General features: G+C 45.4%; 1 protein-coding gene and 2 long non-coding RNA genes across 3 annotated transcripts in view; 1 reads left to right on the forward strand and 2 right to left on the reverse strand.

Annotated features, from left to right (window-relative positions):
• LOC144899542 (uncharacterized) overlaps positions 1-463 on the reverse strand; it is a 57429-nt gene extending 56966 nt beyond the window's left edge. Inside the window, exon 1 of the long non-coding RNA XR_013627727.1 lies at positions 379-463. This is a non-coding gene — a long non-coding RNA (uncharacterized LOC144899542). The remainder of the gene's footprint in view (positions 1-378) is intronic.
• Positions 464-1401: 938 nt separating this feature from the next.
• On the forward strand, positions 1402-26742 carry pard6gb (par-6 family cell polarity regulator gamma b). Its single transcript, XM_058046873.2, has 3 exons — positions 1402-1745; positions 4137-4359; positions 25312-26742. The coding sequence occupies exons 1-3, from the start codon at positions 1674-1676 to the stop codon at positions 26367-26369; spliced, it is 1353 nt and encodes a 450-aa protein (XP_057902856.2). The 5' UTR covers positions 1402-1673; the 3' UTR covers positions 26370-26742.
• LOC131101603 (uncharacterized) lies at positions 3345-10884 on the reverse strand. The gene is made up of 3 exons (XR_013627726.1): positions 10730-10884; positions 4826-5011; positions 3345-4408 (listed from the first exon to the last, which is right to left on the reverse strand). It is a non-coding gene; the product is annotated as an uncharacterized LOC131101603 (long non-coding RNA).
• Positions 26743-26813: the final 71 nt, after the last annotated feature.

A 26813-nucleotide genomic window follows, 5' to 3' on the forward strand; every position in this document is an offset into this window, starting at 1 on the left:
CTAGCTAGCATACACTGCCGTGAATTAACGTCGTCTGACGTAAGGCCTCAATAAACTCCATGTTGACTGTGGAGGTTTGTTTAATCAAATAATGTAACAAAAATGCAAAAAAGGAATAGCCTAACAACTAAGTTCGCTTTTCATTAAAAACGAACTGCTTTGCGTTGTTGTACATTTACACGGCTGAGTAGTGAAAAATACGGCAGTTTACATAGGACAAAACACTACAGAGTTGCGAATTTGGTCATTTTAGTAACCGCGATGATTTTAACCACATTTGATAGTAAATGTAAGACAATTCTGGAAACTTTTTATCGCTGTATGTATTTAAACTTTGACACATTACGAAAAAGAATACTCGTTACGTTATTAGCTTACCTTACGTCGGACCGGAAGTGAGTGTCGGTCTTTGTAGGGACTCAGGAAGTGAACTGCAACCGTTTCATTAATGGTCGTAAATTATAATACAGACATTTAGTGTAATATATATTTCGTACAATACGGAATAAGTGCTATATATGCATTTATATGGCAGCTGACAATAAAATACACAATAAAATTGTGTGTACAGTTTATGCAGTACTACTACTGACCACCGGTAGGCGCCCTACACCCAAGCATGAGATTTTAGCGTCTGCTTTTTGCCCAGTAACTTCCAGGAGTGAGTAAACTAGAAGTGCTTCCTTTGCAATCTGCAGCTGCTGTGCAGGAATGCCGTGAAGCAGGACGCTCGTCGACATGTTGCCTCCTTTTTAATGAGACAGACAACAGAATTTAAATGGAAATGAAAGTATACAGTGTCATATTACTCACAAAACAAGCAAAGAACTCATGAGATTCGATGTTGCTTAACTTATCTGATATTATTACAGCTTTTGCGGGGAGTAGAGGCAAATATCGGCATTGATACCAAGGGTAGTCACATCATAAGCACGAGTCTGGTGTTTCATTGTGACAATAATTAATGTCGATAAATTGAAATAACAAAAACAATCAATTGATTTAAAAATATCAAATAAAATGTATTGATTTCAGTATCGGCAACATTGTCCTGTATTGACTTGACATTGTTAATGGCATAAACAGCGGAAGTAGCACAGAGAATGTTATCTTTTTACAAGTGTTGCCCCCCGCGGACTGGAGAAGCAATGCACCCAATGTTGCTTTCAAGAATAGGTGGGATTCGTGGGTTTTCAGCAGCATGACGTGATGGATGTAACTCATAAAAGTTATATTAATATTTTTCTAGCCAAAGAGTTGTACTTTAATAATAAACATATATGTATAGAAAATATTGTATTCTAAACGCAGATTTTTCATATGCAGCTCTTACGTTAGATGGTAATAACGAAGTGAACAAGCTACCCTGAAGGCATCACAAGCTCCGGGTTTTTTTTTAGGAGCGCTGATGTCATTTTCAAAACTTGACCAACCCTCCAAAACTCCACACCGCTTAGTTCTTCTCCGCCTTTCAACCTGGAAGGTCTTCTTCAGCTGAAAAGTGGAATACATTTGACAAAATAATACTTTTCCGAGGTGAACGAGTTAAAAAAAAAGGAATCGCGATCGTTTGTATTGGAAGGACTTTACTGCTGGAAACCCCACCGACCGGAGCCCCCTTCTTGCAGGGCACTGTTTTCTTCTCTTTTGTGTTGTAAAGTTCTATTCCCAGAATGAATCGGAGCTTTAACCGATCGCAACCCTTGCGAAACGTGGATTGTAACGCCGTGGAGGTGAAAAGCAAGGTGGGTGCGATGTGCACGTAGGCGGAGGAAGAGTGCACACACATGGTCGTCTGCAGTGAGCATTTGAACACATCATTATTTTGTATTGGATGTTTGATGCCTTTTAACGAGACACATATGAACCAGGAGGGTTCGCCGCTCAAAAAAGTGTGTGTTTTACTCAATTTGTTGCACTTTGGTGCCCACATTCGTCAGGAAAATGTCGAAACTCATCCAGAACTTCAATTTGGAGTGTATAAAACGCCTCGCTGTTGTGGTTAAAATGACAAACAAGTGAAACAGATGTAGGAATTAGTCTTTCTGTAGTAGATTCACTGCTAAAATCTAAGAAATCAACATGTAACAACTTGCTGACGGTGTCTGTCAGTACTTTTGGTCCATTTGGGTGTGAAAAGGTGAATCAAACCGAGCCCCAATAAGCAGTAATTACCTTTTTAATACAGCGTCCAAACGGTTTCTGGCAGGTTTTAGCATGACGTCACATGCAGCTGACTCCCATTCACGTCATATTTGCATTTTCGGGTTTAGTTAAATGTATCGTACCTGCAAGGTGAGTCACTCGTGTGGATCACCACCGTCCCAGTTTATCCAAAGTACTTTTCTCAATGTTCTTAATGGTCTTTATGACGATACGAGGGTGCTTTTAGTGATAAGAGTATCAGGGAGGACGTGTCGGAGGAGACTGGTACTGGTTTCACTCATGCTCTTATCAGGGACCAGATGTTTTGGTTTTTGGGGCTGGGGGGGGGGTGTAGGACGAGATGTTGACACCAATCCCTCCACTTTGATTTAAGAAGATTTCCAAACACTTTGTTGGATCCTGCGGTTGAGGGTTTCCCAAACAAGCCCCAAATTACCATCCAGCCCCCCAATGTCGTCCGATATATCACTGAAAGATAGCAGGCATCCGTTTGTACTCGGGGCGTCACCAGATGATACCAGGGTTGTAAATCTCTTTGTGGTGGAAGATTCGATGTGCAAACGGAGATGGATAAGTTAAAAAGATAAACATAGTGATTCGGTACAGTGTACAAACGATTCTATTAGATTTGATATGAATCATCGTTACCCAACCACTATAAAATTTGGTGCACACCTGTATGGGACTGACCAGTACGAGCAAGATTAGTTGAAAAACATGGCTGACATCAACCAAAACGTCTTACTAAAACCTCGATGATGTCTTACACGGATGCTCGCGAGGGGAGTCGCCAGATCTCGTGAGATTTCTAGTTCAGAAAATGAACTCGTGGGCACCAGCATTGGGAATGATGATAAATAAATTAATTTATGACAGAATTTTTTTTTGTCGGCCTCATTATATTACCATGTGTATGCGCGTCTGTTTCTCTCATCCACCAAGAAGGAGAGTTCACTCTGTGCATTGCTTTCAGCACCTTGGCCTGTTTGTTCCACAGAACAATGGCATGAACGGAGTGAGCTCTTTTGTCAGTCCTCCGGTATCTCAGTGGGTGGAGGCGGGGCCGCCAGCATACACATAGAGTGCGACATTGTAGAAATAAAATTAGTCGACTGCATTATTTTCATGTGGGTTTTTTTTCCATTGTACTATTCTTAAAAGTAAAGTTAAAACCCAATTTTGTTTATCGTCATTGAGCGTCTACTGCCACGGCTAATGCTAGCATGAGCTTCCAAAGCATTTTGACCACAAGCCATAGGGGGAACCACACATGACGAGATCTGTGTACATGAGCATGTAGTAGTATTTCCTGTCTCCCGCATAAAATAGGAGCCAATAATTGTTGAAGCACGTCGCCTGATGGTGTAACCTTTTGGAGCAGTACATCCAGTTGGAGTTGTGTTCAGGCACGTTGGAGCAACACTTTCACTAACCTTTTTATAACGTTATCTTTGACAAACCTGTTTGTCGAGGAGACGAGTTGACTGGAGGAGTCGTTCATGTCTCAAAGTATCGTTCACTCACCCTCGCTCTGTGACGGTTCCTTGTTTTGGTTTATTGGGGCGTGCTTTTGTGGCCTCGGCGTGGTATCTCTCGCCTTTTTGCATCTGAGTCACATGATGACCCCGCCGTGACCTTCAGCGGCGGCCTCATTGGCGCTTTGATGACCTCGCCCGGGGAAAGAAAGCATCAGCACAAACTGTGTGTGAATGCGTGGGAGGCGACACAAATGCCTGCCGCTGTCGTTTGAACATGTTACCCTTTTTAAAGTTCCTCTCCAGAGTTCCCTTTTAATACCTAATAAAAAAAATAAGCTAAGCTAATTAGCTGCTTGCTGAAGATGGCAATGAATTCCCTTGTATTGTGTATATAATACACAAAATGAAAGTTTTTAAAGGGTAAACCTAAGCTACTCAATGCTCATTCCTGTTGATTGATTTGTGCCGTTTCCCTCCTTCCCCTTTCCGCAGTATGGGGCAGAATTCCGCCGCTTCTCGGTGGACCGGCTGAAGCCCGGCAAGTTCGAGGAGTTCTACAAACTCATCCTGCACATCCACCGCATTGCCAACATGGAGGTGATGATCGGGTACGCCGATGTCCATGGCGATCTGCTGCCCATCAACAACGACGACAACTTCTGTAAGGCTGTGTCCACCGCTCACCCCCTGCTGAGGATTTTCATCCAGAGACAAGGTAGGACGTTGGCTATTCAGCCCTCCCGTGTCTTCAACGAGATCATCTCCTGGATAAATATTGATTTTCAATGCTCTGACAAGATGCAAACCTTTTAAAAATGACCTTTTATTGCAATCTGGGATGGTAATTGCCTTGGAGAATATTTCCTAATCCAATTATGTGCCTCTTCCCGCTCCGGGAACGCCAGGCCTTTTTGTTTACCTCATGTAAGGCTTCTTGTGTTTACTGCCCCCTGATTGGCTGGATGCGTCTGTCTGCCTGGCTAAGCCCTCTGTCTTCTCCAAAGGAAGGGCTTGCGGGCGCGCACACACACACACACGGAGGCCATAGAAATCAGGTCATTGAGCAAAGCTTGTATCCCGGCATACCAGACATTACTCTGAGACAAAAGGTGCTCATGAAAAGAAAAGACTCCCGTTTGGATAAAGACGGCGGCCCAGCGGTCCGAGTGGGAACTACTCACCGTCGGCCTTTGGAGGGCTTTGGAGTAGCAGCTTGCTAGCTAGACGGTCAGCCAATGCAAATGAGGTGGTCGATTCATCTTCATTCCTCCACGGCGTCCTTCCTCGGAATGAAGCTTGTGTAATGATGAAGGTTGTGAACGCCTCGGGGCGCCTCGGGGCATTAGTGAGCACCGGCTCGGCCGCATCTTTGGGATTTTAGGAAATGTTGTCAAAATAAATACAAGGCGCGGTTGAGTTTTCAGTCACTTGATGATGAACCAACCTAAGGTTACATAAGACCGGCGGTGTCTAAAGTGTGGCCTGGGGGCAATTTTCATGGTCCACAGCACATTCTTTAGAAAAATCGAAAAAGCTGCAGTCATTTTATATCATAATATTATGTCATTTTAGTATTATAAAGTTGAAATATTAAAGAAATACGTTTTTGTTAAAGTCGTAATATTCGGACAAACAAAGAAAACAACACAAAGCTGTAAATTTCTGGAAAATCAGCATGTGGATAAAGTTATAGGACAATAAGGTCCAAACATTATGGGAATAAAGTCCTGTCATCAGCCTGGACGCCCCTGCCTTTGCTAATCAGAAACATAGAGAAAGCTACTAGCCGCGTTTATATGGGGAGTTTTTCTCTTTTCGAATTACCTTTCCGAAAACAATGGTATCCATGGAAAGGAATATTCCAATCTCTTGTCTACATGCGCCGCTATAATCAAACAGAATAGTCAATGGGGCATGCCCAGTAAAACGTAAACATCAACATCACGTGATACCGAGTTTTTCTTCCACTTGTTGGAATAACTCCGTATTGCCAGTTTTTCCTTTGTCCGGTCTTGAAATTGAGTTTGGATCAAAAACAAACTTTGCTTAGCAGTCCAATGCCGATTGCTGGCCTCCATTTTTAAAAAATGGAGCTGCATGTGACGTCATATCTGAGCATGTGCTGAAAGAACGCACCCGGGATAAATTTAAAAAGGAAAAGATCAAATTCATTCATTTCATTCATTTTCTACCGCTTTTTCCTCACGAGGGTCGCGGGGGGTGCTGGAGCCTATCCCAGCTGTCTTCGGGCGATAGGCGGGGTACACCCTGGACTGGTCGCCAGCCAATCACAGGGCACATATAGACAAACAACCATTCACACTCGCATTCATACCTACGTATGGACAATTTGGAGTGGCCAATTAACCTAGCATGTTTTTGGAATGTGGGAGGAAACCAGAGTACCCGGAGAAAACCCACGCATGCACGGGGAGAACATGCAAACTCCACACAGAGATGGCCGAGGGTGGAATTGAACCCTGTTCTCCTAGCTGTGAGGTCTGCGCGCTAACCACTCGCCCGCCGTGCCGCCCAGATCAAATTCAATCTTGCTAATATTTTATCACTAAACTCCGGACATGTTTTATATAGATATATATTTTCTTTTTGAATAAAACTGGACTTGTGAATGGCGTATAGAAGGGTTTAGATTCTGTTCCGAAAGCTGCTTGCCAACCGCCAATAAACAACAGAAGAAGAAAAACACCACGAAGAAGAACTTTCCGTTTGAGCAGGTACAAGATACCTCAATCGGATTGGGGAAAGGAATATTCCACCCCTGTGAATCCCATTATATATTCATTATCGATTGTCACTTTTCTTTGGGAATGAGGTGTATACAAAGGTTCCATTCTTTCCGTTTGAGCAAATAAAGCGAATGCGAATCGCGGACGGAATCGCATAATTGGACAATAAAAACGGAAATTATTTTGAATGCGGAATATCGCGGAAATGCTGTTTTCATGAGAAAGAGGAACATAAACCTGGGGAATCGTTCCCGGAGGTCGGTAATAAATGTGACACAATACCTGCCTACCGCCCTTTTTCAAACATGGCACTCCCCCCGTCTGCGAAGAAGTTGCGCAATACCACGCTAACGCCGAAATACAGAGCCGAGCAGTACCCAGGTGACTTCTATGTATCTGGTGACATGTTATTTTGTACTTTCTGTCAACACTCAGTTGACTGGAAGCGAAAAAACACATGTGATGACCACTTGTTATCCAAAAGTCATCTAAAAAAACAAAGAAACGCATAGCGCTAACGCTAGCAGGCAGCCCCGACAGACATGCGTTACTGCCTCGTTCAAGTCAGCGGACTTAAGAAAAGACTTCGTCGAGGATTTTGTGAGCATGTGTGCTGAGGCCGACATCCCCTTGGAGAAGTTGGGAAAAATACGTCCTTTTCTCGTGAAGCACTGCAAACGGAGGAGCGCTGCCTGAAAATGCCAGCAGCCTCCGACAACTTCACCTCCCCCGAGTGTTTGAGCAACACATCTCCTCTGTGCTCCAGAAGATCCGGGGGAAAAAATTCTCCGTTGTTGTGGATGAGACCACTGATGCTAGGGATTGCAGTGTGCTAAACATCGTTATTGGTAAGTTAATGTTAATTTATCAGCCTAATATACAACGTAGTGGTAGTCACCATCTGTGACATCTAACATCTAATATGTTCTATGTTAAAAAATTGACTGTGTTTTGTATAAAGTCAAGTATATTTTCGCTTGAAGAGAAAAGGCTGGTTGAGCACTTTATTATTTTTTAATATGTCATTTGTTTTCACTTCAAACATTTTTTATTTGAAGTACCTAGTGCAATGTTGTGTTACATGATGCAGTAGTAAAGTATTGAGGAAAAGTGCAATATTGTGTCGTCTCAATGAATGTAAGTTCATTTCTAATTAATTAGTGTGCATTTTATTCATAAACATTATTAAAACGCATTCTTTTGTGGTAAAATGAGTAAAAGGTAAAACAGAAATGGAATTCCAAAAAATTAAAACGGAAAAAACGGAATTTGGGAAAAAATAAAACAGAATTTGGGAAAAAAAAAAACGGAATTTATAGGGCCCTACATGAACTCAAACGTGGTCACCAATGTCCCTAAATACGGCACTGGCTCTTTGTACTGTACATGGTCGCTTGTGTGGTCTTCCAAGCGGGTGGTCTGCCGACACCCGATGCTTCCGTGGCCGTGGCGCCGGCTGACAGCCGTCACATTTACGTGACAACACTGACACATGAGGTGCTCACACGTACACAAAAGACTTTGTCTTTGCAGTGACGTCTGTACTGCACGGCTGTTCTTGTTACATCACTCGGCTGGAAAGAGCTGACGTATCAGTGTGCTCATCTATTGTCTGACAGTCCCTTAATAAGCTGTTGGTGGCTAACGCCAACTCTGCTGGTCCAAACGGACTTAGGGCGGACTGCCATGAGATGAAATCATATTGAAATATATTTCCTTTCATATGCCGTCTTTCACTCCTGACACCACAAGTGTTTGTGTCATGTTATCAACCGGACACCGCTCGCAATTGTTCGGGAGATCAGTGGCACTCGTGCACACGGAGGCTACCTGCTGCTGAAGGAATAATTGCGGAGACAATGAAGGCATGTTCAGCTCTTAAGAAGGATCATGACTGGGATGCCGAGAGCTGCTAAGTTAGTTGAAACAACTTTATCTTCGTGTATTCGTTTTTTTGTAGGTTAAGTAGGTTTGTTTCATCAGATAACGAAAGGCGGGCTGCACGGCGGTTGAGTGGTTAACGCGCAGACCGCACAGCTAGGAGACCAGAGTTCAGTTCCACCCTCAGAGTTTGCATGTTCTCCCCATGCATGCGTGGGTTTTCTCCGGATACTCCGGTTTCCTCCCACATTCCAAAAACATGCTAGGCTAATTAGCCACTCCAAATTGTCCATAGGTATGAATGTGAGTGTGAATGGTTGTTTGTCTATATGTGCTCTGTGATTGGCTGGCCACCAGTCCAGGGTGTACCCTGCCTCTAGCCTGAAGACGGGTGGAATAGGCTCCAGCACCCCCCGCAACCCTCGTGAGGATAAGCGGTAGAAAATGAATAAATGAATGAATAACTAAAGGCAAACCTTTTTGATTCTGATCCAGATCCAATAAATTTCTACATTTCTACTGTCATCCCAAACGATTGCTTTACGGAAGTCCATTGAAATTCCAGCAATTTTGCAGCAGTCTGATAAAACCTTTTTCAGCCAAAGTTTGCATCTGTGACGACAGAACTGGTCTAGCCGGTCCGTGTTGCCGGCTGGGGTGATTCTTAAAGATGGCAATGTTTTGCTCAATGACCCTAAATTGGTTACAATTTGGTTCCGTCACATGCGGCAAGGTGTGACTCCACCGCAGGAACTTTGACAAAGAACAGAAATGGCAGGATTGCTGGATTCAAATTGGAATTTTAATGATCAGATAAGGATCGATTCCATCAGGCACACAACTGGATACGCAGCAGTGGCGGTTGTCTGGGATGTTTGTGGATGTCGTGTTAATTGTCCCATTATATTCCCATGCTGTTGCTACATCCTACAAATTAGGACATGGCCTGACCGAGAGAAGGCTGCCTACATTTGTTTATTTTTAGGCAAAAGATAAGTTGGACAGGAAACCGATCCCTAATCTAACCCAGATCCACTTGTCACCAGCCTCTGATTCCCTGCGCTGTACTGCAAAGACAAAACCTCTGCTTTTGTCAAAGTAAGCAACCCCAAAACTCCTTGGCAACGGCCATAACAAACCCCTTTGAAGGAAGTCTGAGGTTTGGACGGAATCGGAACGCTTCTTTGTTACTCTGACAAACCTATTCTCAGAACGACTTTCCCAACTGAACAGCACCAACAGCCCACTTTGTGGCGGGCTACCTCACATGTCCACTACCTTACTGGAGTTAGTAGGAAGTTAGTAGTGGGTTCATCAGGACTTTATTGGACAACTTTGGTGGGACAGTTTGGGGTAGGAGCCAGTTTCACTGAGAGAAGGATGTTGAACAGATGTTCTTCAAAGCTAGTTGGGGTAAAAACAGAGGTGACTTCCACCCGCCGTTTGCAAATAGTATTTGTCCAAGCAAAACACCGGGCCTTGTTTTTGCGTGCTGCACACTTGCACACAGACTAAACTTTCAGCAAAGACAAGAGACGAGGCTGAAGGTTTAAGCAAACAGGCCAAGAAGGCCAAGGTCGCAGGGTAAAAAGGTCTACCCGTTGAAAACTTAGCGGCTTCTTTTTAGCTCTTTCTGTAACTTTAGAAGGCACAAAAAAGAGAAAGACGTGTGTTGTGGATGGAAAAAAATGCTTTTTTTTTTAGGCTTAGTGTTTGTTTTCCTCTGACAAATAGGCTATCCTAGCATGATGATGCTAGTGTAATGTTAGCACTGTAGCTCACGTAGCGATTCAAGTGTTGCTAATGTTTCCGGGAGACAGATTTGTTAGCATTAAACATTAAGGCTGACTAAAAGCACTTCTACCTGGCTAAATTGTAGGATCAAGGTTAGTCACACCTCCAATACACTATGGCGGGACCCCTGGCGTACAAATGTCAAATTGGTGAAAAATAGCATACCGTATTTTTGTATAAGTATAAGTCGCATTTTTTGTGGATAATTTATTTTACAAACTACTTTACCAAAACAAGGAAGGCAAGTTGTAACAATAAAAGAATAGAGAACAGGCTGAATAGGTGTAAGATATGCTAACACAATGGTTATTCAGCTACACAAAAAATAAACATGAACAGAAAAGGTGTCCAGTGTTTATGTAACATAAACACTTTTTTCATTTATAAGTCGCATTTTTTGCGGGTAATTTATTTTAAAAACGACTTGACCAAAACAGACATTACATCCTCTTGGAAGGCAAGTTGAACAGGCCAAATAGGTGTAAGATATGCTAACATGGTTATTCAGCTACACATAAAATCAACATGAACAGAAAAGGTGTCCAGTGTTTATGTAACATAAACACTTTTTTCATTTATAAGTCGCTCTTTAAGAGGCTTGCTAGCAGTGCCAGCTAAAGCTAAACCAAATGTGCTTGCAGACGGCCAGATCGCCACTCTTACCCAACAACTCGGCGGCTACAGTTGCTTGGAGATCAAACGTTGAGTGAGATTGCCGTTTCACCAAACCGCCCCCGCTCCGCACTCGGCTGCTCGCTATCCGTTAAACTCCAACTCCGACAAATGCAGCACGGCCGATTTTGCTGATCATCGAATAAGAGGAGACAAATGGCAAAGATGCCATCATTTCTTTCTTTCGTGTTTGATTAATCGTTAACTGCTCACACGGACACACATCCACGTCTGTTGTGCTTTTGAGGATTGCGCAAGAGCTTGACCTGAACGTGACCCCTTCGAGCTGTGGAAGGCAGGAGCCGAGAGGAAACGATAAATGTTTTCTCAGTCCTCCTCGGTATTGGCTTCTAATTTATTCAAGTGTCTTATTTCATGGTATTGTCAACAATGAGTGGAGCCGTGACCCGGGTCTAAATGATGTTACGGCCACGTTTGCGGGGCCCAAGTTGGCCAGGATTTATTATTTCCTCCCTTTTGAAAAGAAATGGAGAGCGCAGGTAAGACATCCAATTTCCTCCTGCTGGAATTTCCACTACTTGTCTTGGAGCGTGATTGTTTTTGTGAAATACATTCTCATCTTATTATTTTCTCTTGGGTTTGGGTCTCGGTGTCCCCCCACCCTACCCCCCTGAGTCATTTCCAGTGTACACTGGCGCATACTAGAAACCCGAGTGTGCGTCTGTTTTTGTGCATTCTCCATCTGGCCTCTCCTGTGCGGCAGCCAAAAGGCTTCTGAGAACATTTGTGTGTTTGCACTTCTGTCCACACACTGGATGTCAACATGCCAGTGCTGAGTCATGGTAGCCGTAGCCTTAAAAGCCTGACCCCCAATAATAATTAGCACCGGGACTTCATCCCAGCCGGGGGAAAGCTGATTTAGTCCCGGGGACACTGGATTTAGGGATAAATCTCTCCATCAGCGTGTCGAGAAACCCCCTGGTTGTGTTCATTCCAGGGTGCATGTCGTGTTTTGTCATTTTTGCGTGTTGGAAGCCTCCCAGTGGATGATTAACTGACATGCCAGCCGCACATACCACGACAGAGCCAAGGCCTTTCTTCCTCATACCAGCCGTTCTGTCGGCCATGGGAAGGCACTGACGCTTTGTCCCATTTTGGCGCTGATTACAGACGCTTGCATGTGTCTGGCGGTTCTCTCCATCATTTTCCCACCCAGAAATACAGTTTTATGCTTCATCGTTCAGGTTAGCGGCGTAAAAACATTTGGACGCCCGTCCCATTATGCAAACGTATCGGGGTGGAGCTACACCGGGACTCCAAACAGAGAAGGCAAAAACGTCATTGGTAAAAATGCAGAAGACGTAATACAGTTAAGGGTTCCTTGTACTTTGCACGACTGTACTGCGTCATTGTTGGATTGTCCTTTGGCAAGGCACACCTTAAAATACACATGTGACTGAACTCGGAATCACAGGAATTCAAAATCAAGAACACAAATTGTAAATATTGTACGTAAACGAAACAAAGGATGTGACACTGTTAGTGAGTCTTTGTCTGCGTGCCGTACTGTGCTGCGTCATTGTTGGATTATCCTTTTACAAGGCACTCCTTCAGATGTGTACATGGTTGAGCGACTCGGAATTTGACCTAAAACCCTGAGCAAAATAAGTCCTGAACGTAAAGGAAAACAGGACAAGATGCAATAGAGTTCTTTAGCCTCCAAGTTCCAAAGTTTTGTTTTTGCACAGCCTTCCACTCGAGTACCCGTGGTTTGAAACCGCAGAGAAACAAGTCACCCAGTTCTCTTGCCGGTAAAGGGTTAAGGAGATGATGCACCCATCCTCTCCGGGTTCCTGACGGATGCCCCATGCTTCAAGTCTAAAGCCCAACAAAACCCTGCACCTCATCTGTCATCTGACCGCTCAAAGGATTTAACTTACAGATCCCCAGTGAGTCTGGGGGGGGGGGGCAGAAACTGCTGCAGACAGTCTGGAATCGTCCTGGCAGCCTCCAGAAAAAGGCGGAAACTGTACAGATTGAGAACGCCTCCACCCTGCAGTTGGTTGGTTCGGGTGGTTGGTTCATTGGTTGCTTGGTTGGGTGGTTGGTTCAGGTTGGTTGGTGGGTTGGTTGATTGTCTGGTTGGGTGGTTGGTTCATTGGTTGCTTGGTTGGGTGGTTGGATGCTATCCTTTGCTGCAACGTGAGCAGAAATCAGAGAAAGTGTCGGCGGAAGACTGAAAGGAACCTTTTGGGTTTTATTGTTCCCTTTGAAGCCACATCTGCGTCACATGCAGAGGAACCTTGGCCACCTCTGGATAGGCTTCATCTCTCGCAAAAAGGGCCACGTCCAAACGCTGTTGGGAACCAGCTGTGCCTGCATGTGGCCCGGCGCATCCCTGATCTCAACGGAATACATCCACGTCTCCACTTGGAAAGCGGCTGCTTTTTAAAGAGGCGCGTGTGTGGGCCATGTAGTAAAAACCTGCGTGTGGCCTTCCTCCATAAGGTCTTGTAGACGATAGTCTCCCTTGAAGGGAGGTGGCTGGTGCCTCTCTTTGTGCCCCACAGCAGCGTGGCCCGGCCCGTAAATCAGGGAGCACCAATCCAAGCATGCAGCCAGACGCCATCATTTTCTGATCACAACCCCACCGTAGCGCCAACAACCTTTTCTTTCAAGTATTCTCTCCTGGTCTCCAAGCCACTGGGAGGGGGCAGGGCACTCCTCCGTCTTTTTAATTAAACTGGTAAGGGTTTGTTGTGTTTGGCAAACCTGCATGTGTGTTTGTGTTTCCTCTGGCTTTCATTTTGCTTTACAACCACGCTTTGAACCTTGACCCCCTGCCTTCTCCTCCCCCGCAAGGAAATTTTCCAGACATTGTTGGGCAGTGATTTGGTCTCAGGGTTTCTTCAATTTGTCGCCCTTTACGAGCACCTTCGTTTGTGCATGGTTGTTTGCATATTCACACACATTAGAATCTATGCTAGCCGTTTGTTGAACACATCTGCTTGCCATTCAGCCCTGCCATCACGTCAGGATTCTTCAAATAAGTTGTTCTATTCTCTGAATGTGATGATTATATCCGGTCCAAATGGCTCTACGGGAGGTTGCTGACCCCCGCTTTAAAGCAGCCAGGTGACACGGCGGTCGAGTGGTTAGCGCGCAGACCTCACAGCGAGGAGACAAAGGTTCAATCCCACCCTTGGCCATCTCTGTGTGGAGTTTGTATGTTCTCCCCGTGCATGTGTGGGTTTTCTCCGGGTACTCCGGTTTCCTCCCACATTCCAAAAACATGCTAGGTATGAATGTGAGTGTGAATGGTTGTTTGTCTATATGTGCCCTGTGATTGGCTGGCCACCAGTCCAGAGTGTACCCCGCCTCTCGCCCAAAGACAGCTGGGATAGGCTCCAGCACCCCTGTGACCCTCATGAGGAAAAAGCGGTATAAAATGAATGAATGAATGAATAATAATGTGGCCCTTAGTGACCACGTGGTCATGGAAGTCCATTGCACTGCACAGAACCAATTGGAATAGCAGAAAGGAACGACACTAAGGTAAGGGTGTATCAGGAGGTTGCCTACAGCCACAAATGTTAATGACAATGTTTGTCAACTGACATCTCTGGACCCGGAGTCCAAGTTCTTCCCCTAAAGAAATCCATCAGTTGGGTCAACGTTACACAGACCAGAACCGTGATAGACCTGAAGGGAAAGGATGGTTTCCTGTGCCGCAGTGGAGGAAACATGGATGGACTCTGAATGGGTCTTGTGGCTTTTCTGAGGGGCCGAGTTGCCGGTTAGCGTTGTGGCTGCTCGCTGTGTGACTCCTCCTTAATTACAGCTCTGCTCCAGCAAAGCAAGGCCGGGCTTGCATCTGAAATCTCGCTCATCGACGCAAGCATGGACAAAAGAATTGTGTCTCTCTCTCTCTCTCTCTCTCGTGCAGGGATTACATCATTTTCTTGCTATAAAGGAGCCACGGCGCATCTCTTCACCAAACAGCCCGTTGATGTCTACATTCCATGCCAACTTGCGTTCTTCATTCAAATCTTAATAATCCTCGGCATACATTTGCCGTGCTAAGATGCCAACAAGTGGCTTTGCTGAGAGCAGAGGTTTGCAGGCGTCAACATAGCGTTTCTTCTGCAGAGGGATATTTCTGGGAGTCCATAATTACTAAGTAGACTCACACTCCCCACACCACGGGCAGCCCATCCCACTTCTATATAAAAGAGGTCCCTGCAAGGCACAGGGAATGTTTTGATGAAGTATACATTGCATTGTAGCATGTCAGGTCACTTGTTGTCCATCCGGTCACACGAGAGCCTTGGGAGCTTGTCCTTTTTAGTGTGTACGGATGTTGCTTTCATCTGCCAGTGCACAAACACATGTTCACTTCCTTTTTCGTGCTTGGCTGCACATCAGAAGCCTGTTTTGTGTGTCGCAGCTCGTACAAGTTATGTGGAACGTCAGATTTATCGCGGTAATTCAGCTGTAAGAATTTGCCCAATTGCTGATTATCGATGCAGATTGGAGTGCACTACTTCTTTGCAACCAGCAGAGGCGCAAGTGTGTGCTATTAACTAGTGTGCTGTCAATATATATATATATATATATATATAATAAAATAGCTTTAAGGATATCTTTTATTACATGTATGCTAGCATGTCTTCCGAAGCATTTTCAGCACAACAAATGGGGGTTTCTTACGCCTGGTTTCTTATTGGACATTGGAGCTCCAGTGTGTGCTAAGCCTGACCATATACTGTATATGTAGGTCACAAGGCTAAAACAATGGGACAAGCTGTTGTGCGCCCCCCCACCACCAGCTTAGCTATTGTCCCCCCGTTACTCTTGGTGATTGCACATTACCATCTTCATATGGCAGCACACAATTAGGGTCTGCACCTAGTAACGTGTGAAAGCAGTGTCTGCGTAAGGGGAAAAGGGCATGACAAAAACATCCGCTCACAAAAGTTGGCCAGGAATAGTCGAGACACCCACACCGTGAGAAGACTGTGCCCTTTATCTCTCCGCCCCATCCCCCTGCCCCATTCTAAACACGTGGGCCACGCCGTTGGTGGCTTGGATCAGGCCACCTCAGCACTTCAGGACGAGAGAGGAAGGAAAGCCGTGGCGCAAGGGGAGGACCGAGCCCTGACTCTTGACTGGCTGGAAAACAATAGGCACATGACAGCTCATGTGGAAATACTCCCACTGACATGTTGGAGGGGATGAAGTCAGCCCCGCAAACGCAGTCAGTGGAGCAAAGTAGGCGAGGTGTGGGGGGTGCGGGGGTTGTCCGGGAAGAAGGCGAGGATGTGTGTCAGCACGCGCAGGAAGTTTTCTTGCTACGCTTGTGTGGTTGCGTGAAAGAGTGTTTTCAGGTGAGCCTGTTGAAGCTCGCCAAGGGTTTGCAACAAACGGAAGGAGGAGGGGGCTCACCTGTGGGACAGGAAGGACCTTTTGTGGGATTAGTGAGTCAAAAACACGTTGGAGAGGGACTATATTGTATATATGAGTTAATGGGGGCTACACGGCGGATCAGTGGTTAGCGTGCAGACTCGGAGACCCGAGTTCAATCCCACCCTCGGCCATCTCTGTGTGGAGTTTGCATGTTCTCCGGGGACTCCGGTTCCCGGTTCCTCCCACATTCCAAAAACATGCTAGGTTAATTGGCGACTCCAAATTGTCCTTAGGTATGAATGTGAGTGGGAATGGTTGTTTGTCTATATGTGCCCTGTGATTGGCTGGCCACCAGTCCAGGGTGTACCCCGCCTCTCGCCCCAAGACAGCTGGGATAGGCTCCAGCACGCCTTGCAACCCTTGTGAGGATAAGCGGTAGAAAATGAATGGAGACAAGTCCCCGGCCCGCACAGTGGTGAGTGGTTGGCATGTTGGCCACACAGATCGGGAATTTCAAATCTCCGCTTCGGCGTCCCTGTGTGGAGTTTGCATGTTCTCAAAATGAATGAATGAATGGTGCAAAAAAGTCTTCCCAGAGTATAAGTATATGGAGTATTGGACTCCATATACAGTATTTGTATACGTGTCGCGGCAAGGTCCCCTTCAAACGTGAAGGACCAACAAATGACTGATCACTTTGAACCCTCTGATGATAATATTTCTTCTGGTTGTGCACAAATCAAAAGTGACAATGCGGTAACATGTCTTTGTTATTCTGATGCTAACTCCCCCGTCCAGGGCTAAATATCTCCAGATGCTGCTTCTTTTAGCGCTTCAGCCAGCATGATGTAAAGTGCAGGTCTTGGGTCGCCACGGTGCGTTTAGGAACATCAAGTCATGATTCGGCTTGATTAATCACAGCTAGTAGCGTTACAACAACAGTGGAGGACATTCTGTGGTGGTCTTGACGTGGCGATTCTCTGTGGACCAATCAGAAGGTGACTTGGGAGTTCATTGAAGTAGGATTTTAGATACGAGACCCCACTTACACATAGATATTGGAGGAACGGTACTCGGACGTAACCCGAGGACCACAGCTTGGTGGACTAGAGGTGGCAAAAAGGTGCATGGTGCAAATATTTGGGTTATTCACCTGTGTTGAAGGAAATGACTCATTTGTTTAACCTGAAGCCGTTTCTTATCTTTTCACGTGGACCCCTGCATTCCTGTTGCGTGTGTGGTTGGGAGCTCATAATCCCGTTTGTCTGCTTGTTGTCCGTCAACCGCAGCTCGTGAAAGATTAGAAAGTGATCCCAGGACGACTTTAAAAAGGACAAGCATCTCTCCTATGACTCCAGCGATAGCCGGCTATATTTAGCAGGTATTGAGACATCCAAGGGGAGGGACAAGACGTCAGAGGGTTCACTGAATTTGCCGTCATGTGTTTCCTGTTCACGTCCCCCTCCCCCGGAGAAAACCGCCACTTTTTTTTTTTTTGCTTTCATGTGTGTGTTTATTCCTGCTATCTGTCGTCATGGCAACTCCAGCTACACGCCATTCATTCTGCTGGGCTGTAAACTATCTGTCAAGGTATGGCTTCCCACTTCTAAAGAGAGCAGGACTTGAAGTCGTGTTGAGTTGTGGTTTGTAAGCATGGGAAGAGCAAACAAAAAACCATGTATCCGACATGAATCCATCAGTCGCGTAACAGAAATGGCGTCGCCTTCAAAGGCGTTTGGTCTGGCATCGTCAAGTGATTGGCCGTGATTGTTAGCAGATACTCTATCTGGCAAAAGTAGCAAGAATAGAAAGTCAAATTTGGTATACATTAACGTCGGGATCCAATCGATCGGCCACCGATCAGTATCCGCCGATTTCCATGAAAAACCATGTGATCGGTACATGCCGATAAATGCCTTTCACCGCCGATCACAAAAGCCGAACACCAGTGGCTCGGACTGCTGCTGCCTGTCATGGCGTACGGTGTATGGCAGGCTAGATTTGTGGTCTCCAAATGGTAAATATTTAGTGTCAGCACCTTTGTTACCTCGTGCTGCCTTGATCCCTTTGGGCATGGAATTCACCATAGATGATTGGGCTCCTTATGTTGGAAAACTCCAATGTGGTCCAGAATTCCTGTTTGTTTTTTTTCTCAATGAACCGTACCTCCCCCAATGCCAACAGCACTCATGCACACTCTCCCACCATGCTAAACATAGGTTGTGTTCAAAACCGCATACTTACCTTCTACTTATACTAACTCTTTGAGTATGCAATGTGTCTCCACGGGCAGTATGCCATTTTGGAGTATGTGAGAAGTTCCCGGAAGCATACTGCCTTCGCCAGAAATGTTGAGTATGTATCATCAGCTAACTACTCATACTCAAATTACCCAGGATGCAACGCAACGTGACGTCACCGGGACGAGATCAGTCCAAATGGCGTTGTCAAGCAGGATATATTGCAAGTTGGTTTGCTTCTTGTTTTCAAAGTAAAAGCAGTGATTTATCACTATGTTTTTTTTCTATGAGAAAAGTAAGGGAGTGCTTTATTTTGTGAAACTAACCAGAAGTGCGTTGCTCACTTCGGCTAGCTTAAATTTTGCTGAAATTGTCTAAACAGCCACTTTGTGATGTACAAGTGATGTATTTAAAGAGTTTAGAGCTAAAGTGAAATCGGCTTCAGTCTGTTCATTTCGGCTCGGGTAGGAGCGCAATGCATTGTGGGTTATCACAATGCGTCTGATGGATTGGGTATGCAGTATGGAGTGTGGATATTATGGGCATGGAAGTATGTAGTAGTAAGTATGTGCTTTCCAACACAGCCACAATTATCTTGCCCAGGGGCGTCACTAGGTTCTGAGGACGGGGGAGGGGGAGATGCACAAGATATGAATGAATGTAGTAGACATTAGGAAATCCAAAAAACAAATAACGAACAATAATATATATATACTATATTATGTTATATTACATAATAATCATTATTCATTAGCCTATTATTATTACTATCATCATTATTCTTCTTCTGATTATTACTACTACTACTACTACTAGTAGTATTAGTAGATTATAAATTAATGACAGGTAATGTGATTATTTATTTAAACTCCTAGTCTTGCCCTATTATATAAAATTTGTCAGATTTTTAGTGAAAAAAAATCAATAAAAGATATGATATTATTTAGGGGGCTTAAGAACATTTTAGGGGGACTGAAGCCCCCCTAAAATAGGCTTGGCGACGCCACTGATCTTGCCACTCACTTGTTGATGACTTTCTATAGTGTAGTAAAAGACAATGGCTGCTCAATGTTCCAGTGGCTCGTGATTCCAGTCCACGTCGGGGGTGAGTGGAGCGTGTGGTGCTGCAGGCTGCTACCTGTGGACCAGATGCCGCTGGAGTCCTTGTGCAGCTGAAATGGACAACATGTGAGGAAGGGGAGCGGCGTTCAGTAATATAATTGTTCCTATTGAGAGACGCAAGGAATGCTTTGATGTCGTAACTTTAACCCTCCCTCCTTACCAATCCCTTTCCTTTTTGAATACGCTCTCCTTTTTTGGGCTTAAGCTTGTGATTAGCCCATCGTGTCGGCGCATATTAATTACACAGAGGCCGACACCTGCAGAGAATCCTACACTCCGTCCCCACCCCAGCGTGCAGGCCCAGGCGGTCCCGGTTTAAGTCGTCCCAGATGTGTGCCTGCCGTCAGAATATTTGCAGGGAGTTGAGGAGCGGCAGGGGCGCGGCACCAAGTGAGGGGGAGGAGCGGGGCGCACGCATGCTTTTATCGGCAAGAAAACCCGTTTTACCTCATTCTCCCGAGGAAATTCTTCTACCTGACTAACCGGATTCTTCAACAGTTTCATACGTTTGCTTCCGTATTGACGACAACACACCAACAAAAGTGTACTTTAAAAATGTCTTGGTCTCTTTGGGACTGATCCCTCCATCGTTAAACCTAGAAAATGTGACAAATGGTGTATGTAAAGGCGCCAGACCCTGAGGTTCAGAGCTAAACATATCCACAATAACAATACAGGAATTCCAGCACAGTGATTGTTGACGTGAGCCTGTCCGCCTAGCAACACTCCTACTGCACCGCTAACTTTGCCACTGGAGGGAACCTCACTCCAACAGTTTGTAGCCTCTTGCTAAATTGGTCCGCAACAATCTTGCTCTTAAGCAGGCTGCAAAAAGTTTTGCTTGAACATGTACTTCCTGTTTAGGCAGGATACTTATTACAGTGTTTAATGAAACAACTCTTGGAGTAAGGAGGCCTAACATCCCAGGAAGACCCACCAGAAGCTGGAACTTGACCTAGCATCTAGGGCTTGAGGTTTTTTCCCCCAAATTCCGTTTTTTTTTTCCATTTGAATGTTTGAACTGGAATTGGGTATTGTCCTCATTTCTAAGGACATCTGTGTTCGGTGTTCCGACCTCAGCCCGACCTCGCTGCCAGGTACATTCTGCACTTTTGTTGCCAGGTGTGTGATAATTCCACAACACAACATTCCTATTTCTCCAGGGACACACCTGCCAACAGCCGGAGTCAAACTTCCAACCTTCTCATGACGCGGTTGGTGTTTACGCTTTCTTTCTGTTTTTTTTTTGTTTGTTTCTTTTTTTTTTATAACAACCACCTACACTTATTGAAGCGGTCCATATTTCCATCCAGGCCCTCCCTCAAAGAATGTGAAATATGTTGCCTTTTTGCTCCGTCTGGCCTTCTTTTTCCATGTTCGCGCTTTGCTGGATGTGCCTTGGCAGCCGTCCGGCTCTAAACACACAGATTGCCTTCCAGGGCCGTCTCCGATGTGGACCAGGGAGACGTCCAAGTCCTCCCTTTTTTTATTTGAAGATAGGTGGGTACTTGAAAGGTACTCGCCGTGCTTTTATGGAGACGGAATGTAGTTTCAGGGAGAGAAACAAAGGAATTTCCACGGTTGGCTCCTTTTTCTGCGCCGGAGCTGGCAGGAGGATCTCAAAAAGCAGCAATTTTGGCATCCCACGCTGCGGGGAAAGGGCAGCACAAAAGCCGTCTGAATGACATTTAATGATATACTAACTCAACAATGCTGGAGAACAAATTTAGCTTTGCAGCGATGCTTCTTCGCTTCCGTTCTGCGTGTCGCGTTGTGTTTAGGTCACATTGTGGGTTCACCCAGGTGTGTTTAAGTGTGAGTGTGTGGGAGGGGGGGGGCAATCAGGAATGAATCCCACTGCCACAGCAGCCAGTGACCTCATGCTCGCACTATTCACGAGTCGCCCTAGTGTGCCTCATCATCCCCCCCCTTTTCTCCAGCGATTATGGGCTCTTCTGTCACTAAGCACTTTGTCACGCCATCATGAGGGTTTTTTTGGGGAGGTGGGGTTGAGGGGGGGGGTGTCAGAAGTGTTGCCGGGGTGCAGGAATGCCACTTGCATGAAATGAATGGGCTGCTGTGTGAGCGTTCAGTCTGGACGTATAGCGTACTTCTGCTGTAAGCGCTCCATGTGGTTTATGGAGTTGACGTTTGCATTTGACGTATTAAGTAAGAAAGGGTTGAATTATAGCATATATAGCAGGCTAATGTATGTTGACAACTGTGGCTGTAGGCAACCTCTTTTTTTTTTTTTTACTTCACAATATGGCAGTGCTGCACTTGAAGTATCATCAGTAGCCACGTGTACATGGACCCTAATATTCCAATTGCATTCGCTTTATTTGCTCAAACGGAAAGAATGGAACCTTTGTATACACCTCATTCCCAAAGAAAAGTACCAATCCCAATGAAAAGATAATGGGATTCACAGGGGTGGAATATTTCTTTCCCCAATCCCAGGGAGGTATCTTGTACCTGCTCAAACGGAAAGTTCTTCTTTGTGGTGTTTTTCTTCTTCTGTTGTTTATTGGCGGTTGGCACACAGCTTTCGTGTGCATTAGCGCCATCTGTGGAACAGAATCTAAACCCTTCTATACTTTATTCACAAGTCCAGTTTGATTAAAAAAGAAAATATATATCTATTTAAAACATGTCCCGAGTTTAATTATAAAATATTAGCAAGATTGAATTTGATCTTTTCCTGTTTAAATTCTTTCAGCGCATGCTCAGATATGACGTAACACGCAGCTCCAGACCTTCTTCACTTTTAAAAATGGAGGCCAGCAATCGGCATTGGACTGCTAAGCAAAGTTAGTTTTTGATCCAAACTAAATTTCAAGACCGGACGAAGGAAAAACTGGCAATACCTAGTTATTCCAACAAATGGAAGAAAAAGTCGGTATCACGTGATGTAGATGTTTACGTTTTACTGGGCATGCCCCATTGACTATTCTGTTGGATTATAGCGGCGCATGAAGACAAGAGATTGGAATATTCCTTTCCATGGATAACATTGTATTCGGGAAGGTCATTTGGAAAGATTCCATTCGAAAAGAGAAAAACTCCTCATGTAAACGTGACTAATGATTGGCATTCCTAGCTTTACTGTACCCAACCTCGATGTTCGGTGTAGCGTACTTGATGTACACACACAACATGCTGGAGACGTGAAACGACCCGCCTGACCCTTTTGGTCGTAGCACGTTTGGTTGTGTTTACATGCCGCACACATCTGGTTCCCACTGAAAAAGTGTGTTTTGTTTCGCTTAATTTCCGTAACGTCCGCGTCCGAGTGTGTGAAGTGCTGCCAGGAGCAAGTGTGCAGCCATAAAACCTTTTTCTTTGTACTGTGGTTGGGCGGGGGGGGGGGTCAACGAGGCAAGCAGGTCCAGTGGAACACGGCCAAGCTGGTACACTAGTGTGTCTCATTTAAGTTACTTTCTGTTTGGTCATGTGACCCTCCCTGACTTTATCTTAATTAGCCGGTTGCTTTGAGGGGTGGGCTTCAACCTGTTCACATTTTTTAGCTACATTCCAGGGTGGGGGGGGTCACATGCTCACATGGAGGCCGTCTCTTCACCTCTGACCTCTACCCCCTGACCTTGCACGGAGTTGCAGGAGGAGTTTCATTTTCAGAGACCTCTATTGGGGGGTTTGGCTTTTATTTTGAAGGGATGACATGTTGTTGTTGCATTAATTACACTGACTGTGCTTCAGTGTGGAATAAATCCGTGCCAAGTTGGACTTGTAGTACTCCCTGCGTCCACTAGTCCTGAGCCCTGATCCTGGCTTAATAAAGGTTGGGAGACACAGGCTGAGTCAACATTCCCCACAGGAAGATGGAGGGGGGGGGGGGGCAGGGAGAGGTCGTATCTTCATGATGAGTCAGCAATTTCAGCGGTAGGGAGGGAAAAGATGAAGCGAGGCAGCTGCCCCCCCCCCGCGTAGACCAAAAAGGACAGATCATTCAGGTGTCCAAAAGCAGCGGGTGGGGGCCAGACTTCCTCACTTCCTGTGTCTACATTTCCTGTCTGTCTGAGGAGGGGAGATTAGATAGCTGAGCGCTCGATGGAGGTTACTGCTGGCTCATCTCAGACAAGCCCGTGCATGCTCGTGCGCCATCAAGGTGCATCATCTGCACTCCACGCTGTCACCTCCATTTTAATCCGCCAACATGTTTAGACTGGCTGTGTCCCTGAAGACTCTCTCTCTCACTCGCTCTCTCTCTTTTAGGGAGCATTATCACTTCCACCATGAAGGCCTCCATTGTTTGATCGCTCCAAAATTTGGCTGCTGTTTGTCTTAGATGGAGAGATTTTACAACCACGCCAACCTAAAAGACAATTCTTTGTAATAAGTTTGTGATAAGATGAACATTTAATGGTAATGGTTTTATATCATTTGAACATGCATCAGATTGCAATTGAATGCATCACATAACCCAGTTCCACATGTCCAAAAGGAGTAGGAAGAAGCAAAGCTTATTAAATCCTACCCCTCCATCTGGTACTTTTACAATCAGTAACTGTTACATTTGTTCACTTCCTGCTTTCCATAAAACAGTTTAAGGTTTTTTTTTTAATAATGCACCTCGTACCGAAGTAGGAGGTGATATGAGCATCCAATGCCATAATGGGTACCATAGTAAGTGTCAATATAGTGATATATATAGCACATCATGACTGGTTCAAGACTCTTCATCCTTGTATTTAGCAAACATCAACTGCTTGTATTGTTTCTTGAATTGGCTCATCGTTGTGCATTGTTTGAGGTCCTTACTCAATCCATTCCATAGTTTGATTCCACATACTGAAACGCTATGGCTAGCATAACGTAGTCCTAGCATAGAAGTGTTTCAAATGTACTTCTTCCCTGAGATCATATTTCTCCTATCTCCTGTATTGGTTGACATTTTTAGCTAATTGGTTGTTTTTAGCCTTATGCATTATTTTAGCTGTTTGAAGATGAACTATATCAGCAAGTTGAAGTATTTGTCATTTTAGAAATAAGGAGTTAGTATGTTCTCTGTAGGTGGCATTATGAATTATCCTTACTGACCTTCTTTGCAGTACATTTAGCCAAGTGAAGATTGCTTTTATAGTTATTAGTCCCTATTTCCACACAATAAGTAAGATATGGTAGAACCAGAGAGCAATAAAGAGTGTGGAGTGATTTCTGATTAAGAATGATTAAGTTTTGCTTTGTTCAATATTGGAATGTTTCTTGCTACCTTATGTTATATATTTGTAATATGAGGCTTCCAGCTAATTTTTTTCATTTAGGGCAGGGATTACCAATATTCCAATGCGTCGTAATGGCTCTAATTGTCCTCCGTAATGTTCTGATGGGAGCCATGTTTAATCTCAATTTAACACCCCTGCTGACAGCCATGTTTCCTCCAAGTGGCCCAGCACAGTAAGCTACGGTTTGAAATGGGAAATTTGGTTTGGCTTGAGTTGGCATTGTGTGCTGAAGAGGCCAACATGGAGCACTTGGTGTTCTTGGAACCCCCGTAGAGCGTGCTAGAAGTCGTACATCAAGATGTTTGGTACTCTTCTCCACAGTAGAAAATGCTGTACTGTTCAGCGTATAAAGGGTTTTTGTCGTCCCAAAAGCCGCCACATTGGGAGCCGAAAGAAGGGTCACTTCATGTACGTGTGTATTGTGTACGGGAACGTGCTGCACACATTTGGCACCTTTTTAGGTGTAAAATACATGAATTTATGATGAGTGGCCACTTGGAAAATAGGTCATTATTTTAAAAATTACTTTTGGGCGGATAGTTTTTTTGTTCCCTTTAACAATTTTTGTACTAAATTTTGTACCTCTCTTGTCTCTTTGCAGAAGAGGTGGACTACGCCAACTTTGGCACCAACACCCTCACGCGCAAGAAGAAGGCAGTGGTCACCCTGCGTAACAATGACCTCAACCGCAAGCGGCCGCACATCCGCATCGGCATGCCGCAGGACTTCCGACCCGTCTCCTCTATCATCGACGTGGACATCCTACCGGAATCCCACCGCCGCGTCCGCCTGTACCGCCACGGCTCGGACAAACCGCTGGGATTTTACATCCGCGACGGAACCAGCGTCCGCGTGACGGCCCACGGCTTGGAAAAAGTGCCGGGGATCTTCATATCCCGGCTGGTTCCCGGCGGCCTGGCGGAGAGCACCGGGTTGCTGGCGGTCAACGACGAGGTCCTAGAAGTGAACGGCATCGAGGTGAGCGGCAAGTCGTTGGACCAAGTCACCGACATGATGATCGCCAACAGCCACAACCTGATTGTGACCGTCAAGCCCGTCAACCAGCGCAACAACGTCGTGCGCAGCAGCCGCATCTCCGGCAGCTCAGGGCAGTCATCGGACAGCAGCGGTTCCGCCGGCTACCCGGCGTTGTCAGCCGCCCCCGCGGGGATGGTGCCATCCGCGGCTCATGGCTACCAAGACGACCTGGAGAGCGACGACGAGACGGACATCGTCATCGAGAGCAGCCTGAAGCGTCCATCTCAGAGGTCCAACGCTTCCTTGGCGGCCAGCGTGGCACGCTTACAACAGCAGACGCCCGCCACAACCGCCTCGGGTCCTGCGGCACCACCTAGCCCCCCGTCGCGTCCCCCTTCGGTGGTGTCCACCGCTTCCTTCCATTCCCACACAAGCCTCAACGGGGGGTCCCACCACCACCACCACCAACACAGCAGCCTGAGCTACCAGCTCTTCAGAGACCTCAACCTCCAGCACAGTCAGCCCAGCTCGCAGACACCTTATCACAGCAGCAACCCGGCCCTCCGCCACAGCAACGTGAGCCTGCACAAAATCCTCAACTCCCTGAAAACGGACCAGCGACACAGCCTGGCTCTGCCCAGGGGCGGGGTGGAGGAGGACGGCACGGTCATCACGCTATAATCCTCACAACTCAGACTGGCATACAAATTAAGTTTTATTCTCCACACCGACCGTAACACAAAGAATGGAGGAGCATGTGTTGTACTGTAAATACTCCCAGGACTTTGAAGTGTTTCTTGTCTTGTCTTGTCAAAAAATGTATATTTGTATGTAATAATGCATCGGAACAAATACCTGTCTCCCTGCCACTGTATGCTGTATTTTTCCTAAGTGACCACTTTTTTCTCCTCATTCTTAATACTGGGACCAAACTGGGTAAATCTGTATTTCTTATATTTGGATAAATACATGCATAGAGTCTGGTTTTTAATTGTTCTTTTATGCTTTTTGATGATCAAACCCTTTTATCTGTTTCAATAAATTATTCTAAGTATAGCTGTTCTATTTCGACTTTCACTTCTCATTCTGAAATATTTCAATCTTATTTAATTGGACTCTGGAGCA

This window comes from Doryrhamphus excisus, linkage group LG7, assembly GCF_037039965.1.
Source record: "Doryrhamphus excisus strain RoL-2023G ecotype Guam linkage group LG7, RoL_Dexc_Guam_v1.1, whole genome shotgun sequence".
NCBI classification, from domain to species: Eukaryota; Metazoa; Chordata; class Actinopteri; order Syngnathiformes; family Syngnathidae; genus Doryrhamphus; species Doryrhamphus excisus.

Bases quoted from the DNA above. Each gene is read 5' to 3' on its own strand.
- pard6gb (XM_058046873.2), top strand. From the start codon at position 1,674: ATGAATCGGAGCTTTAACCGATCGCAACCCTTGCGAAACGTGGATTGT. The intron at 1,746-4,136 runs GTGGGTGCGATG...CCCTTTCCGCAG, and splicing joins CCGTGGAGGTGAAAAGCAAG to TATGGGGCAGAATTCCGCCG. The intron at 4,360-25,311 runs GTAGGACGTTGG...GTCTCTTTGCAG, and splicing joins GATTTTCATCCAGAGACAAG to AAGAGGTGGACTACGCCAAC.